The sequence below is a fragment of the Thalassophryne amazonica genome, chromosome 21, assembly GCF_902500255.1.
Source record: "Thalassophryne amazonica chromosome 21, fThaAma1.1, whole genome shotgun sequence".
In the NCBI taxonomy this organism is placed as follows: domain Eukaryota; kingdom Metazoa; phylum Chordata; class Actinopteri; order Batrachoidiformes; family Batrachoididae; genus Thalassophryne; species Thalassophryne amazonica.
The window spans coordinates 37,361,208-37,375,822 of NC_047123.1; the positions used below are offsets into that span (position 1 = coordinate 37,361,208).

The 14,615-nt window shown below is 46.6% G+C and overlaps 1 protein-coding gene across 1 annotated transcript in view; it reads left to right on the forward strand.

The window, feature by feature from the left end:
- The first annotated feature begins 14,429 nt into the window (after positions 1-14,429).
- The window catches only part of LOC117502805, a 36,482-nt gene continuing 36,296 nt past the window's right edge, over positions 14,430-14,615 (forward strand). The window contains exon 1 of the mRNA XM_034161913.1: positions 14,430-14,604. Coding sequence (XP_034017804.1) covers positions 14,430-14,604 — 175 coding nt within the window. The remainder of the gene's footprint in view (positions 14,605-14,615) is intronic.

Consider the following 14,615-nt stretch of genomic DNA (forward strand, 5'->3'; position numbering starts at 1 on the left):
TGGGTGATACCCGGACGAGAGACTCACGGTGGCCCCCAGTTCCTTACAAAACTCCTCCAGACCTGCGAGGAGAACTGGGGACCACGATCCGAAACGATGTCCGATGGTATCCCATGCAGACGCACGACGTGGTGGACCAGGAGGTCTGCTGTCTCCTGGGCCGTCAGGAGCTTCGGGAGGGCCACGAAGTGGGCCGCCTTGGAGAACCGGTCCACTATCGTGAGGATGACGATGTTGCCCTGGGACGGCGGGAGGCCCGTGACGAAGTCCAGGCCGATGTGAGAACAGGGGCGATGAGGCACAGGCAGGGGCTGGAGGAGGCCCCTGATCTTATGGTGATCCGCCTTGCCCCTAGCACAGGTGGTACAGGCCTGGACATAGTCCCGGACGTTGGCTTCCAGTGACGCCCACCAGAAGCGCTGCTGGACCACTGCCACGGTCCTACGCACTCCGGGATGACAGGAGAGCTTGGATCCGTGGCAGAAGTCCAGACGGCAGCCTGGCTTCTGGTGGGACGTAGAGTCTGTTCTTAGGACCGTTCCCCGGGTCCGGGTTCCTTGCCAGGGCCTCCCGGACGGTCTTCTCCACGTCCCATGTGAGGGTGGCCACGACAGTGGACTCAGGAACGATGGTCTCGATGGGGTCTGACAACTCGGCCTTGGCTTCCTCTTCGTGCACCCGGGACAGTGCGTCGGATCGTTGGTTCCTAGTCCCGGGATGGTAGGTGATCCGGAAGTCAAAGCGTCCGAAGAACAGGGACCAGCGGGCTTGCCTGGGGTTCAGCCGCTTGGCGGTCCGGATGTACTCCAGGTTCCGATGGTCCGTGAAAACCGTGAAAGGCACCGTAGCTCCCTCCAACAGGTGGCTCCACTCTTCAAGAGCCTCCTCACCGCGAGGCGTTCCCGATTGCCCACGCCATAGTTTGCGTTCAGCGGGGGTCAACCTGCGGGAAAAGTAGGCACATGGATGGAGAACCTTGTTGGACTCCCCGCTCTGGGACAGAACGGCTCCTATCCCTGAGTCAGAGGCGTCCACCTCCACTATGAACTGGCGAGTAGGATCAGGCTGCACCAGAACTGGTGCAGACGAAAACCGGCGATTCAACTCCCTAAACGCGGCTTCGCACCGATCCGACCAGGTGAAAGGGACTTTAGTGGAGGTCAGGGCAGTCAGGGGGCTAACAACCTGACTGTAACATTTAATGAACCTCCGGTAGAAATTTGCAAAGCCGAGGAACTGTTGCAGCTTCCTACGGCTTGTTGGTTGGGGCCAATCTCTCACCGCCGCAACCTTGGCCGGATCCGGGGGACGGAGTTGGAGGAGATGATAAACCCCAGGAAGGACAAAGACGTGCGGTGGAACTCACACTTCTCGCCCTTCACAAACAACCGGTTTTCTAGTAACCGCTGCAGGACCTGACGTACATGCTGGACATGAGTCTCAGGGTCCGGAGAAAAGATGAGTATATCATCCAGATATGCAAAGACAAACCAGTGCAGGAAGTCCCGCAAGACATCATTAACCAATGCTTGGAACGTCGCGGGGGCATTAGTGAGGCCGAACGGCATGACCAGGTACTCAAAATGACCTAACGGGGTGTTAAATGCCGTCTTCCATCCGTCTCCCTTCCGGATCCGAACCAGGTGGTACGCATTCCTAAGATCTAGTTTGGTGAACATTTTGGCTCCATGCAGGGGCGTGAACACCGAATCCAACAGGGGCAACGGGTATCGATTGCGAACCGTAATCTCGTTCAGCCCTCTGTAGTCAATGCATGGACGGAGTCCGCCGTCTTTTTTACCCACAAAAAAGAAACCCGCACCCATCTGGGAGGTGGAGTTCCGAATCAACCCGGCGGCTAAGGAGTCCCGGATGTAGGTCTCCATCGATTCGCGTTCCGGACGTGAGAGGTTGTACAATCTACTGGACGGGTACTCAGCGCCGGGATCAAATCGATGGCACAATCGTACGGTCGGTGCGGGGGAAGAGTGAGTGCCAGATCTTTGCTGAAGACGTCAGCAAGATCGTGGTACACCTCGGGCACCGCCGTCAGATTGGGGGGACTTTGACCTCCTCTTTAGCTGTGATTCCGGGTGGAACCGAGGATCCAAGACACTCCCGGTGGCAGGTTTCGCTCCACTGCGTCACCACCCCAGACGGCCAATCAATCCGGGGATTGTGCTTCACCATCCATGGAAATCCCAGAATCACTCGGGAGGTAGAAGGTGTCACAAAAACACGATCTCCTCCCTGTGATTCCCAGACACAACCAAGGTCACGGGCTGTGTCTGATGTGTAATTAACGGGAGCAGAGTGCCATCTAGTGCTCGCACCTTCAATGGTGAAGGCAGAGCCACCAGAGGAAGCCCTACTTCCCTGGCCCATCTGCTATCCAGCAGATCCCTTCTGACCCCGTGTCTACCAGTGCTGGGGCGTGAAGGGTTAAATCCCCACTCAGGATTGTTACTGGGATTCGTGCTGATTTATGGGTTTTCCCCGTGTACATATTATGGCCCACCCTTAGCCCAGTTCCTAAGGATGGGCGTTGGAGTTTGATCATTTGGGGCAGTCTTTTAACATGTGCTCACAAGAGCCACAGAAAAAACACTCCCCGCGGGCCAGCCTCCTTTGTCTGATATTGATTTTAATTTGGCCCTGCTCGTGTCCATAGCTTCGTCAGCAGGGGGAGCTGTTGCCACACGGAGCCCTCTGGCAGTGGAACGTGGGGACGACGACACCCTTTCGGACCCGGAGGAAAGAGGGACGGCTTGAGCCCGACCACGCCCCCCGGCCTGCTCCCGACGGTGTTCATTCAACCGGTTGTCTAAGCGTATAACCAAATTAATAAGCCCATCGAAATCTTGCGGTTCCTCCTTAGCCAGCAGATGCTCCTTCAGGACCGGAGACAGTCCGTTTACGAAGGCGGCGCGGAGCGCAACGTTATTCCAGCCGGACCTCTCAGCCGCGATGCGGAAGTCGACTGCATAATCAGCTGCGCTCCGGCGCCCCTGTCTCATTGACAGCAGCACGCTCGAGGCGGTCTCGCCTCTGTTGGGATGATCAAACACCTGTTTGAATTCCCGTACAAACCCAGCGTATGACGTCAGGAGCCACGAATTCTGTTCCCAAAGCGCCATAGCCCAGGTGCGTGCCTCACCTCGAAGCAAATTAATCACATAAGCCACCCGGCTGGTATCTGATGCGTACATAACTGGACGCTGTGCAAAAATGAGCGAACACTGCATTAAGACGTCTGCGCACGTTTTGACACAGCCTCCGTACAGTTCTGGAGGGCTTATGTAAGCTTCAGGGGACGGTGGGGGGGTTTGTTGAACGGCCAGTGGAACGTCTGTCTGTGGCCCAGAGCCAGCAGGAGGAGTCACTGTAGCAGCGCTCGAGTCGCGCGCTTCCACTCTGGCGGTGAGAGCCTCCACCCTCCGATTGAGGACTTCATTCTGCTCGGCTACCAGATTTAACTGAGCGGTGAAAGCGGTAAGGATTTGCTGCAGATCACTTACCACGCCTCCTGCTGACGCCTGCGCTCCTTGTTCTCCCATTGGCTGTTCAAGCTGTGGTTGACGCCCCTCGGGATCCATGACGAATGGCCGAGAAATCCTGTTGGGAAGGTGCCGTAACACGGACCCGCAACAGGGGGCGCAAATGAACGGACAATGGATAAGACAAAGAGTAACAATTTAATGTTGTGAAATGCACAACTGGATACAGACAAAAATATAATGCCAATTAAACACAAGGTGACGTGCGGGCAGGCTCGAAGATAGGAGACCTCTGGCGATCGAAGAGTCGGGACCCACACAGCTTCCACCACCAACGGCCTGAAGAACACCAGAGCCGCCAAGTCCTGAGTCCCCAGGTGGTCACCGTCTTCTGTTGCAGACCCTGGTACTGCTGGCAGAAGATGAAAACAGTTAATGGTGAGTGTGTATCCACACACCCAGTAATCCTTCACCTACAGATCTTCAAGGAGGGGAAACCTCCACCTCCAGATACAATGTCACCCGTGCAGCTCCTGTTGGTCTCCTTCCTGGATGGAGTGAGAGACGAAGACCGTCGTCCTCTCACTGTCCGCCAATCCAGCCTTCAATAGACCCCGCAGGAACACGGCTGCACACAGACCTTCTGTTTTCAGACAACGAATAATCACAGCAGAGAAAATTACCTTAGACGGTAGCTGATTTCTCGGCGAGGAGGTGGAGTAATAATCCGGCTTTTGTAGGGACGGTGGTGATTGGTGACAGCTGGTGTAAATGAGTGACAGCTGTCACTCTCTGTTGTCTCGGCGCCCTCTCATGCTTGAAGCCCGCACTCCAAGCAGGGCGCCGACTGGTGGTGGTGGGCCAGCAGTACCTCCTCTTCAGCGGCCCACACAACATCTCTCACGTATTGAAAACCTACTGACAATTTTAAAATCTACCCATGTGAACCAGGCATTAAATAACAACAACTTAGTCAAAGTTTAAATACACACGGACGTGACTGTACAATGGGCTAATTTAGTTCATGGAGCAGGTAGCTTAGTGGGATAGAAGTCAGGCTTCCAGTATGTAGACCTGGGTTCGATTTCTAATCACACCACCCGTCTGTGTTATGAAACACAACCTAAAGGCAAAGATTAGGACCCAAATGCAGAAACCAGAACAGTATAAAAAGTAACAATTTATTGTGGTTAACAATGGTAGCAATGTATAACACCGTAATAGCAAGCACTGGAGGAGGGAGGGGTCAGCCTGAGTAGGGTGGAAGTTACTGTTCCCCAAACCAGATAGTGAAATGATGATGGAACCGAAACCAGAGCAAGACCAGGTGGCCACAATGGAGCTGATGGTACCAGGAGAGCTGCAAACTCAGAGAAGATGAGGTTAGAACGAGGTGAGCATAGAGAGAGAGAAAAAAAACAAAAACGGAGCAACATGGGCCAGGTACCCTGCAGGCTAAGCTGAGTTTCTGGCGTCTGAATGGAGGAAGGGCTGAGGTATATTAGCAGGTGATGATGAATGAAGAGAGGTGGACCTAGTCAGCTCCGTGACGCAGCACCTGACAGAACAGGAAGGGAGGAAGAACAGAGCAGACAAAAGGCAGCACAACAGTACCCGTCCCCCTCAACGGGAGCCCCCAGGCAACCTACCAGACCGACCTGGGTGGGCCCGATAGACTCCCGGATGAAGGAGTGGGCTTGCAGCTAAAACTGCACCGCCCCTGCCGAAGGGAAAAGGATGACGATAAGCAAGCACCAGAAAGGGTGGGTGTTGACGGGAAGGAGGGGTGGGGGGGGAGGGAATGGAACATGCTTCAGTCCTGTGAAAAGCAGTTATTGTCTTTGTGAGATGAGATAAGAACAGCCAATGTTCCCCAGGCCGAAACAAATCCCTCTGGAGTAGACAGTCGGACAATTTGACCTTCAGGCTTGATAAGCCTGTAATGTTATTGTTGCAGCAGTGAAATCACTTTTTAACAGTTCCACTTGCACAACCAAATCCCAATTATGAATTAAGAATATTCCCAATTATGAATTAAGAATATTCAGCAGCCTCTGAAATCTTCAGCTTCAACTGCAAGGCACGCATCTGCTCCAAGATGTGATCCAATTTGTGTCTGAGTTCAAGAGTCATCGTAGTCTGAGAATGCACTGCTTTGCCAACCTCGTTAATCATAATGGGCAAGTGAGGGGCCGTGGTTCTTGATGCCGCTGTCTTGCCAATTTTCCGGTAGATCAGGGCAGCACATAAGCCAAAAAGTACCAGCCCTGCTACCATGAGACCAAAAATGAATAAATCCTCGACGTCCTCAACGGAGAAAGGCGCCAAGCATGCAACACGCCAAGACCCCCAGGAGTCGAGGACATAGCCCGCAGGATATGTTCCATCTGGGCAGGGAGGATCCCCCGGTCCTGACCTTCTTGTAGAAAAAATGGTGTCAAAAGCATTCAGAGACCAGCTGATCAATTCCATGGTTAATCCAACAGTAGTCCATAGATCCAGAATCCAATATAATTTGAGGAATTCAAAGTCTGGTGAAGTAGAGACTTGAAGGTTAAAGGTAGAGAACAAAGATAAGGGAGAGTGGAGGAGATGCGACCGCCCTTGTCGGAGTCCCAAGCTGCAAAAAATTGAAGAATGGCTGAGCGAGCTGACGGAGGTACAAAGAGCCATCTGGGAGGTCCTCCTCCAGGATCTGGGTGGGTCTTCTGGGTGCTCCAGAGGATCCTCTCAGTATTCCACGTGAGCCCTCCAATCATCATCATCTGGTTTGGGAGGATCCAGATGGTTGAACAATGTTCTTAGAGAGAAAACAGTTGTGACAAGGCATTTGGTTTAATGCTCTTTATTGTGGCCAGCCTAAAGCTCACCTGTGCAATAATCATGCTGTCTAATCAGCATCTTGATATGTCACACTTGGACTTGGGGAGGTGATGGTCTAGTGGTTAAGGTGTTGGGCTTGAGTCCAGAAGATCATGGGTTCAAATCCCCGCCTGACTGGAAAATCACTCATAGCCCTTGGGCAAGGCCTTTAATCCCCTATTGCTCCCGGTGTGTAGTGAGCGCCTTGTATGGCAGCACCCTGACATCGGGGTGAATGTGAGGCATAATTGTAAAGCGCTTTGAGTGTCTGATGCAGATGGGAAAAAAAAGCGATATATAAATGCAGTCCATTTCACACCTAGGTGGTATGGATTATCTTAGCAAAGGAGAAGAATTGTGGGAAATAGGTCTTTTGTGTATCCAGAATATGTTTTAGATCTTTGAGTTCAGCTCATGAAAAATGGGAGGAAAAACAAGTGTTGCGTTTATATTTTTGCTTAATGTAGATACTTATCTGTGTCACACAACAGTAAACAGACCCGGAAACCAGGGCCAATGGAGGACTTACTTTTTCTGAATGTTGAGCATCAAATTGAACTTGCCCTCATTAGAAGGTAATTGCATCATATAGAGATGCAATTTCCCAGAGTGCTGCAAAGTGCAGACTCAATATTTTTCCAGAGAGACTCTTGCTAACTGAATGGCATCTACTTTGAAATGAAATCAGTTTCAATCTTTATGTTTCTCTACATCTGTATCTCACACTTGTAGGGTCAAAGGAGGCAATGTGCCCCACATTTGAACAGTTTAAGGGTTCAGCGTCTTGCTCAAGAACATGTCAATAATCAACAGCACTTGAGAATCAAATCTAAAGACATTTTAGTCGTGGGTAACATGTTTTTACTAAGTGAGCTACAGCAGCCCTGTGGCTGATCATTAAACACAGTTAATGACAATTGTGGTCTTTGGGACCGTAATGTACTTCTTTTCAGTTGCTTAAATTAAATGCATTAAATAATCAATTATTTAACAGCGAACTACTTTAAAGCCTTTTTCTTTTCTCCGAAGAAAGAAATGAGGCTGATTTAGAAATCTTTGTTCAGAAGGTCAAACGTCTGTCGGGATGATTGAAAATAAACGGACTGTTGTGTTTACAGCCTTGAATGTTTTGTGCTTTGGGTTCATCCCGTGCATTTAGACCGCCTTTGTTCAGCTGAAATGCGTCAATACGACCCACACACATTTTTATTCTGTTTTCCGGCTTTCGGATGAGTTATTTCACCTCACTGAACTTGGCATTACAAAAGGACTGAAAGCCACAGCTCAATATGGAGGAATGAGGTGTCATTGATGTTATCTAATTAAACATGATTTATGTGAATTAGCTTCCACTTCACTCTTTAATGAGCTGAGAAATCAAACATTCTTTGTGTTTCCTACCTTGGATTACATTTCATTTTGGTTCAGTTCTCACTGTTGTTTACGCAAGGTCGTAACAAACTGCAAACACATTAAACATAATGCAGTTATCTCACTATATTATGCCGTGTAGCTAAAATATTTTTAAAAACCTGCGTTTATGAAGAGAGAGAGCTGAACCCCCCTACCCCCCCCCCCCCCCCCCCCACACACACACACAGAGTGATAAAGACAAACCTCATTACGTAAGTAATCAGTAATTAGCTGTGTCCATTTATCATACTTAAACTGCAAATAAATCGGTCCTGATTTGGTGCTAATGGAAACCATAGTCATTAGCAAATCTGTCAGGTCTTTTTTTCATGATAATTGCACCCACTGATAAAGAGGCCATGACAGAGATTTCCCTGTCAAACTATTCATTTTGGACTAAGTTCAAATACTATAAGTCTGTGGTGTGAGGAAACATAGTAATATACAGACGGAGTGAAAGCAAACAGCACTTAATGGAGCGTAAATCTATACCAAGGCCCATAGGGAACAGATGTAAGAAGCACATGACAGCCTGATATATGCGACCACATTTTTCCATCTCACTTTCAATTTGATAAAATGTAGAAAAAAAAAGCTCCAATGAACAATAACAACAAAAAAACAAAATGCTTAATTTTCTTGGACTATCCTGGATAACTGACTTCCTGGACTCGATTATCAGAAGTGTGTCTGCATGTGGTGAAAGTGTTAAACTTGTCAAAATCTTCATGTACCATCTCTGCAGTGACGTTCCTGTCTCCAGTTCCTCGGACAGCTTATGGGGTCATGAGCTTAATGGACAGCGGTGTTTGGTGATGCTGATATCTTTGCAGGAGAATGAAGGTCCAAGTCTTTAAGGTACTGGTGTTTCCTGTCTTATTGTGTGCTTATCAGACTTGTATGATAAAATTGACATCCGGCAACAACTGGATGTCAATGGTACCAGATGTCTTCAGAGGATCCTTGGGTACCACTGGAAGGACTTTGTGTTAATTGTGGGTCACTCGGTGGAGAACAAATTCACAGAGCTGTGCAGGAAACAAGCCTTATGACTTGCGGATAAAATCTCTACAGACTCAGCCCATGTTCTGAACAGTGAATATGAGCTTCTTCTTTCTGGGAAGCCCTTTAGAGTGCATCGTTACAGGAGGAATAGATGCAAGAACTCATTTGTGCCACACTCCATCGCACTTTTAAATCAGAGGGAGACCAAATGAACACATTGTTGCAGACCACATACTAGTTTTAAAATTATTTTACGTTGAAGGTTTTATGATGAATGTTTGATGTGTTTTTATGTGTTGGGGTTTCGGCAGCTCCTATAAGTCAAATTTCCGTTTTACGGATAATAAAGTTTTTTTTTTAATCTTAAAAGATCGGCTCCTTCTGGAGACTCAGGTGGGGAGTATCACTTCCGCTGTGAGAGACAGTCAGTCATGTGGTTGCTTTTCACTGTGCATGATCCAGCATAGAGGCGCCTGAGTTTTAAGGACCCCAATAGCCGGTGAAAAGCCATGAAGGCACCCATGTTGCACCTGGCTGCAGCAGATAGGACCTTCAAGCAATGAGGATGGACCAGTTTTCTGCCTGGGAGTAGTTGCAATCCAGGACCTTAGACAGCTCCGTGGTGTATGCTACAACATGTGACACCAGCATACTCTGCCAATCCTAACTCAATTTCTCCTTTATCAGTGTGCAATCTTTGGGAGATAAGCACTGGACCTGGACCCCTGCCTGGGTGGTCACCAGCCAGGATTCAAGCAGCGCCGAGATAGTGGATTTGGGAACACACAGAACCAAGCATATGCTCCCAGACCAAACCTGAGTCTTTAACCAAATCCTTCTCAGTGTTTTATTCCAGGCCAGAAGTGACAGTTTTACCACACTTGGTGAAACATCAGTTCATTACTTTAGTTTGTTTCCTTGGTGAAGTGTGCATAAAGAAACTGTTTCCTCCATCATACCACTGCTCTCTTATCCCACTCCATTTCTAAAATCTGAGAACCGCCACTGCTCGAGAGGTCTCATCCAGAGAGACCCCAAACACACTCACTGCACTATGCTAAGTGAGGGAGAGAAGGATCCAATATAGTCCAGTGATATAACAAAAACATGACACAGAGTCAGAACACCTTCTGACCCTGAGCAATCACACGTTACCCCCCGGCAAAAAGGATCGATAAAAACAAACAAAAAAAAACACACACACACACACATCAGCCGATGTTCTTCACCTTTCTTATGGCAAATTTTAACACTAAAGCACAGGAGAAAAGAGGAACCAGCATGAGGTCAATTCATTTTGTAATTGGTAACTATATTAATATTTAACAATATAAACGCATTGGATAAGACTGTAGTTTACTCAAAAGAGATTTAATTATTATTTTATTTTGTCTTTCCTGTAAACAGAGAAATGGAGACAGAACCCAGACTGAAATAATTTTTTCTTTCTTATACAGTAAAGAAGACATGAATTTCTGCTACTCTTTGCAGAAGGGTCAACAGGAGAGTCAAGCCTAGAGCTGATTCCATTTTCTTCTCTGTTCCACTCCATCAAAACGCTGCATAACTGGTGATACAACAGACAAAAGTAGCACTGTACACAATTTCTCCAATCACAGCCATATAATACTAATAACTATATTCAGTGTTTAGTGGTTTCCTCATTAATCTCCTCTTTCACAAGTCACACTATTTGAGAACGCTTACAGATTTACTACACAGTACCATACAGTTTGTGTTTCTTATTGTTTGATGTAATAAAATCAGACATATATCCCAAAAGAACGTATGCCCAGGATGCAATTGTTGTGCCTTTGATATTTTTTTAGATTTTATAATCACATGACAGAAATTTGTTTCCACTGTGAGTTTAAAAGGTATCATTTTAAAAGTTTTAATATTGAAAATTCTGAATTACATCATCATGATGTTGTAATATTACATACTGGGAATTTACCTTTATTTTATTAAATCATTTTTTAATCACTGTTTTACAGTTCAGTTGAAGGCACCAGACAATAAATTATTTTAATTTATGTCAATTTCTGAATGTACATATAAAAGCCCAAATTGTTCCCAAACCTTTGCATGTCAATGTATATTCCAGCTGTGGCCCTTTTATGTTTTATGTAAGCTGTTCACATTTGGAGGTCCCTAACACTCACGGTTTGTGTCTGAGACTTTTACAACAGGATTATGTGCAACATAATCCTCTCTGTAGGTATGATGCTGGGCTCAGAAATGGAATATTCAGTAGCTTTAAACTGCAACACAGCGGTACAGTTTTTAAAAGTCTTTATAAATTAACTGAACTGACTTCTCATCAGGTCCCCATGTAAGCGTCTGGGACAGAAATAACCACGGAGAAGCTTTGAACAGGTTGAGGGGAGGTTAAGGCCCAAGTCCCAGTTAGGTTTAAAGTTAGTATACTTTAATCTGTATCGTGGCAGTACAAGGGTGTCATGCCGCGCGGACTCACATGCAACCACTGGCCCTGGCCAGCAAGTGTAAATACATATACACTATTCATTCATTTATCCAACATGGTAGTTATGCAACATATGAAGGCAGTGTCACAGACTACAGCACTCAGTAATGACAAACGTCTGCAACCATCCAGTTTCCTCAAGCATAAAAAAATACCTGCGTGAAAGGTCCCTGTCCTGTAGGTCTGCGACCCCAAGGGCTCTCATGACGAAGTGCGACGGTTTCACACCTTCAACACAAACTGCTAACATCTAAAGCGGTTTACTTTGGACACTAGGAAACTGTCATGGACAGCTTACATTATTTTCTGGCCTTTTCTACACTAAAGGATTATTTAAAAAAACACAAGAAAGGCATTAATCTGTAATAATGAGCCTAAAAATAAATAATTGTTGGTTGCAGCCCTGCAGTACTTGAGTAAAGTTACTCGCTCCCTCTGTTGTGATGCAGTGACAGTTGGGAAACTGTGAGTGGTGTTATGCTCAGTACACAAAGTGATTTTTGCAGCCTCTGGTGTGTAACAGGCTGTTGGCTCAGTGTTTACCTTGTCTGCTGAATTCATTTTCTGCCTGTTGATATGTTGGGTTAATTCCGTCTGTGCTGCTGTCTTGCTCCGGTGTGCCAATAAGACCTGAGGGCAATTTACTGTCCAATTAAACTGTAAATACAGTGTTTAAAATTGCAAATCATGTGGTAATGACAGTCCACTGGTCTCAATTACATCTTAATTGGAGTAATGTGAGAACACTCTCCAGTTTTCAATATTAGATTTCCATTACCAACTTGGCACTTCCTCTCATATTTACTGTGAAACTTGTTGTGTTGGATAAAATGTGTTAAAAACTCCCCTAAGGCTGTGGAGCTAAATGTTGTCTGGTGTTTTGCTCAAATGTACATTAACTCTTGTGATTGTAATAATTACTCACTTTAAAACAGTAATTCACCAACGTAACCAGACTGAGGCTAAAATACATTCCATACAAGCTGAGCTAAATATAAAGCATTAAACATTCCTGCTCTTAAACTTAGGGAAATAAAGGGGGAGGGGGAGTGTTGACCCCCAAATGTGAATCTGCTGCAAATCGTGAATTATTTGCAAAACCATAATGAAAATTTATGCAAACCATGAATATTCACGAACTGTTAATGATTTTGATTGCAACCCTAAATAAAATATCCCACAAAATGCTAACGGTCTCACAAAATGTACGTCGCACAACGTGAATATCATTCGTGATATATTTTCTCTTAATTTAAATAGTTTACAGATCAATTACTTCAGGGAAAGCTTGATTGCAAACCCTACCTCTGCAAAAATATCAGATATCTTTGGGGGGGGTTCACTTACATCCGGTGAGGCGGGGAGGGAGCCCCAGCGGGTCACGTTTCTGGTGTCAAGTGCCCGGTCCCACAGGGTGTGACCCCACTCTGGGGACAGTGGAGGTGGGGAGTTTGACTGTGGGCGATACACCTTTCAAATGATAAAGCGCGCAAGTTGAGAGGTGGGGTGAAGCCCTGTGGTGCAATAAAAGTGACGGTTGTGCGCAGTCATAATCCCACAGATGGTAGCATTGCACCATTGGGTCCTCAAGCCAAGCACATAAGCTACACCAAACGTGAAGAAATTCACGTTTTGCGAGATGTGCGTTCACAAATGGAGATATTATTTCAGCAAGTCAGGGTTGCGGATAATTCACAATTTGCAGTGATTCACACTTTGGGGCCTAAACAGGGGGGCTTTCCATGAGATAAAACATAGAAAGCAACAAATACTCAAATTTTCGATAATGTTTGAGAAACTTATTTTAATCAGAGGTCTCAAACTGGCAGCCCAATGGCTGGATGAGGCCAAAAACAAAATCAGCTACATGCCCAGCAAAACAATTTTAAACAAAAAACATCCAGAGACTGGCCAGAAGGAATAGAAAACCCAGTCTGGAGGACGACATAGTGGCTGACAAAAGTCCATAACCGAAACAGGAAGATGACAGAGGCTCACTGCAGAGTCAGGAGGATGGTCAGGTGGCCGACAGAAGCCATCATAGGGCCAGGAGGATGGCCAGGCAGCTTACAGATGTCATAGTGGCAATGGGAAGGGAGCTGAGTGGCCCCCGAATCCCACAGCCGAGGCAGGAGTAGTTGCAGGGGAACCAGTTCATGAAATTTCTGGAGTTCACAGCGATGACTAGCGGGCTGCTCGACGGGCCACTGGATTCCAGCGCCAGGGCCAGGGTGAGCTGTGGACAACCCCAACAGAGCCCAAGCTGGAACAGGAGAATGATCGCATGGCCCATTGGGGTCCATCACACCATAGGTAGAGAACCAGTCAGCTCACAGATAGACTGGGTTTCCACAGGACTGGGGGCAGACAGCTCCTTTGCGACACCAACAAGGGAGAAGCCGATAGTCTCCACCTCCTCCAGCAGAGACCCGGACCAATTCACTGGCCTGAAAAACAAAATGTATGGTGGCTGGTCACCCACGCCCACCTCGGACCCAAGAGGCGTTAGCGTCGCTCCCGTTTTTAAGTTAGAAAATACATCCATCAACTGTTTCAGAAGACCATAACAGGTCAGTTTAACATAAAAAGGCAAATATTGCTCACAGACAATGTGAAATAAAAGCCAACAGCTTTGCTTCAAGGGCCCTTGCTTCCCAACAAGATGCCTGGTGGAAAAAAGTGGAAATCCACCAAAAAGCTGACAATTCATCCCTGAATACAGAAATTAATATTACTAACAGAGAACACTAACAAATTAACATATCCAGAACATAATGACACTTAAAGGGGCACACCACCACAATTTGGATCCATCACAACAGTTCCAGATTGTCGCAAACACACTTAAACATGCCATTACATAAAAAATATTTTGTGAAAAATTACTATTTTGTGAAAAATAAATAAATAAAGTATCAGTACATTCAGGTTGCGGAAATGCAGAAAGTTAGAAGTGTCACTTTTTAAATACTTTGGCAAGCCTGATTTTGTAAGCAGCTGCTGCTCCAAGTCTTCAGCAAACCCGGAGGCATTCATCACTGTGAGTTTTGTAAACAGGAGTCTGACTTCAAGTCTTTACAATGTAGTCACAAAGGGAACAAACAATGTTTACAATCTGCTCGGCCTAGGTCATCAACCAAAGATAAGAAAGGATTTGTCAAACAATGTCATCATCAAAGTGTCTTCAGAATGTGAAAGAATTCTTTGTCAGTGCAGTGTTGGACAGGACGTATGAATTCACATTGTACAAGGACAATGAGGCAGACACGTACTGTATGCCGAGTCCTACACAGGCCCTGAGGCTCAGTGGTGCCAGTGCTTATCCCAGGATACCGGAATGTGAAGCAGAT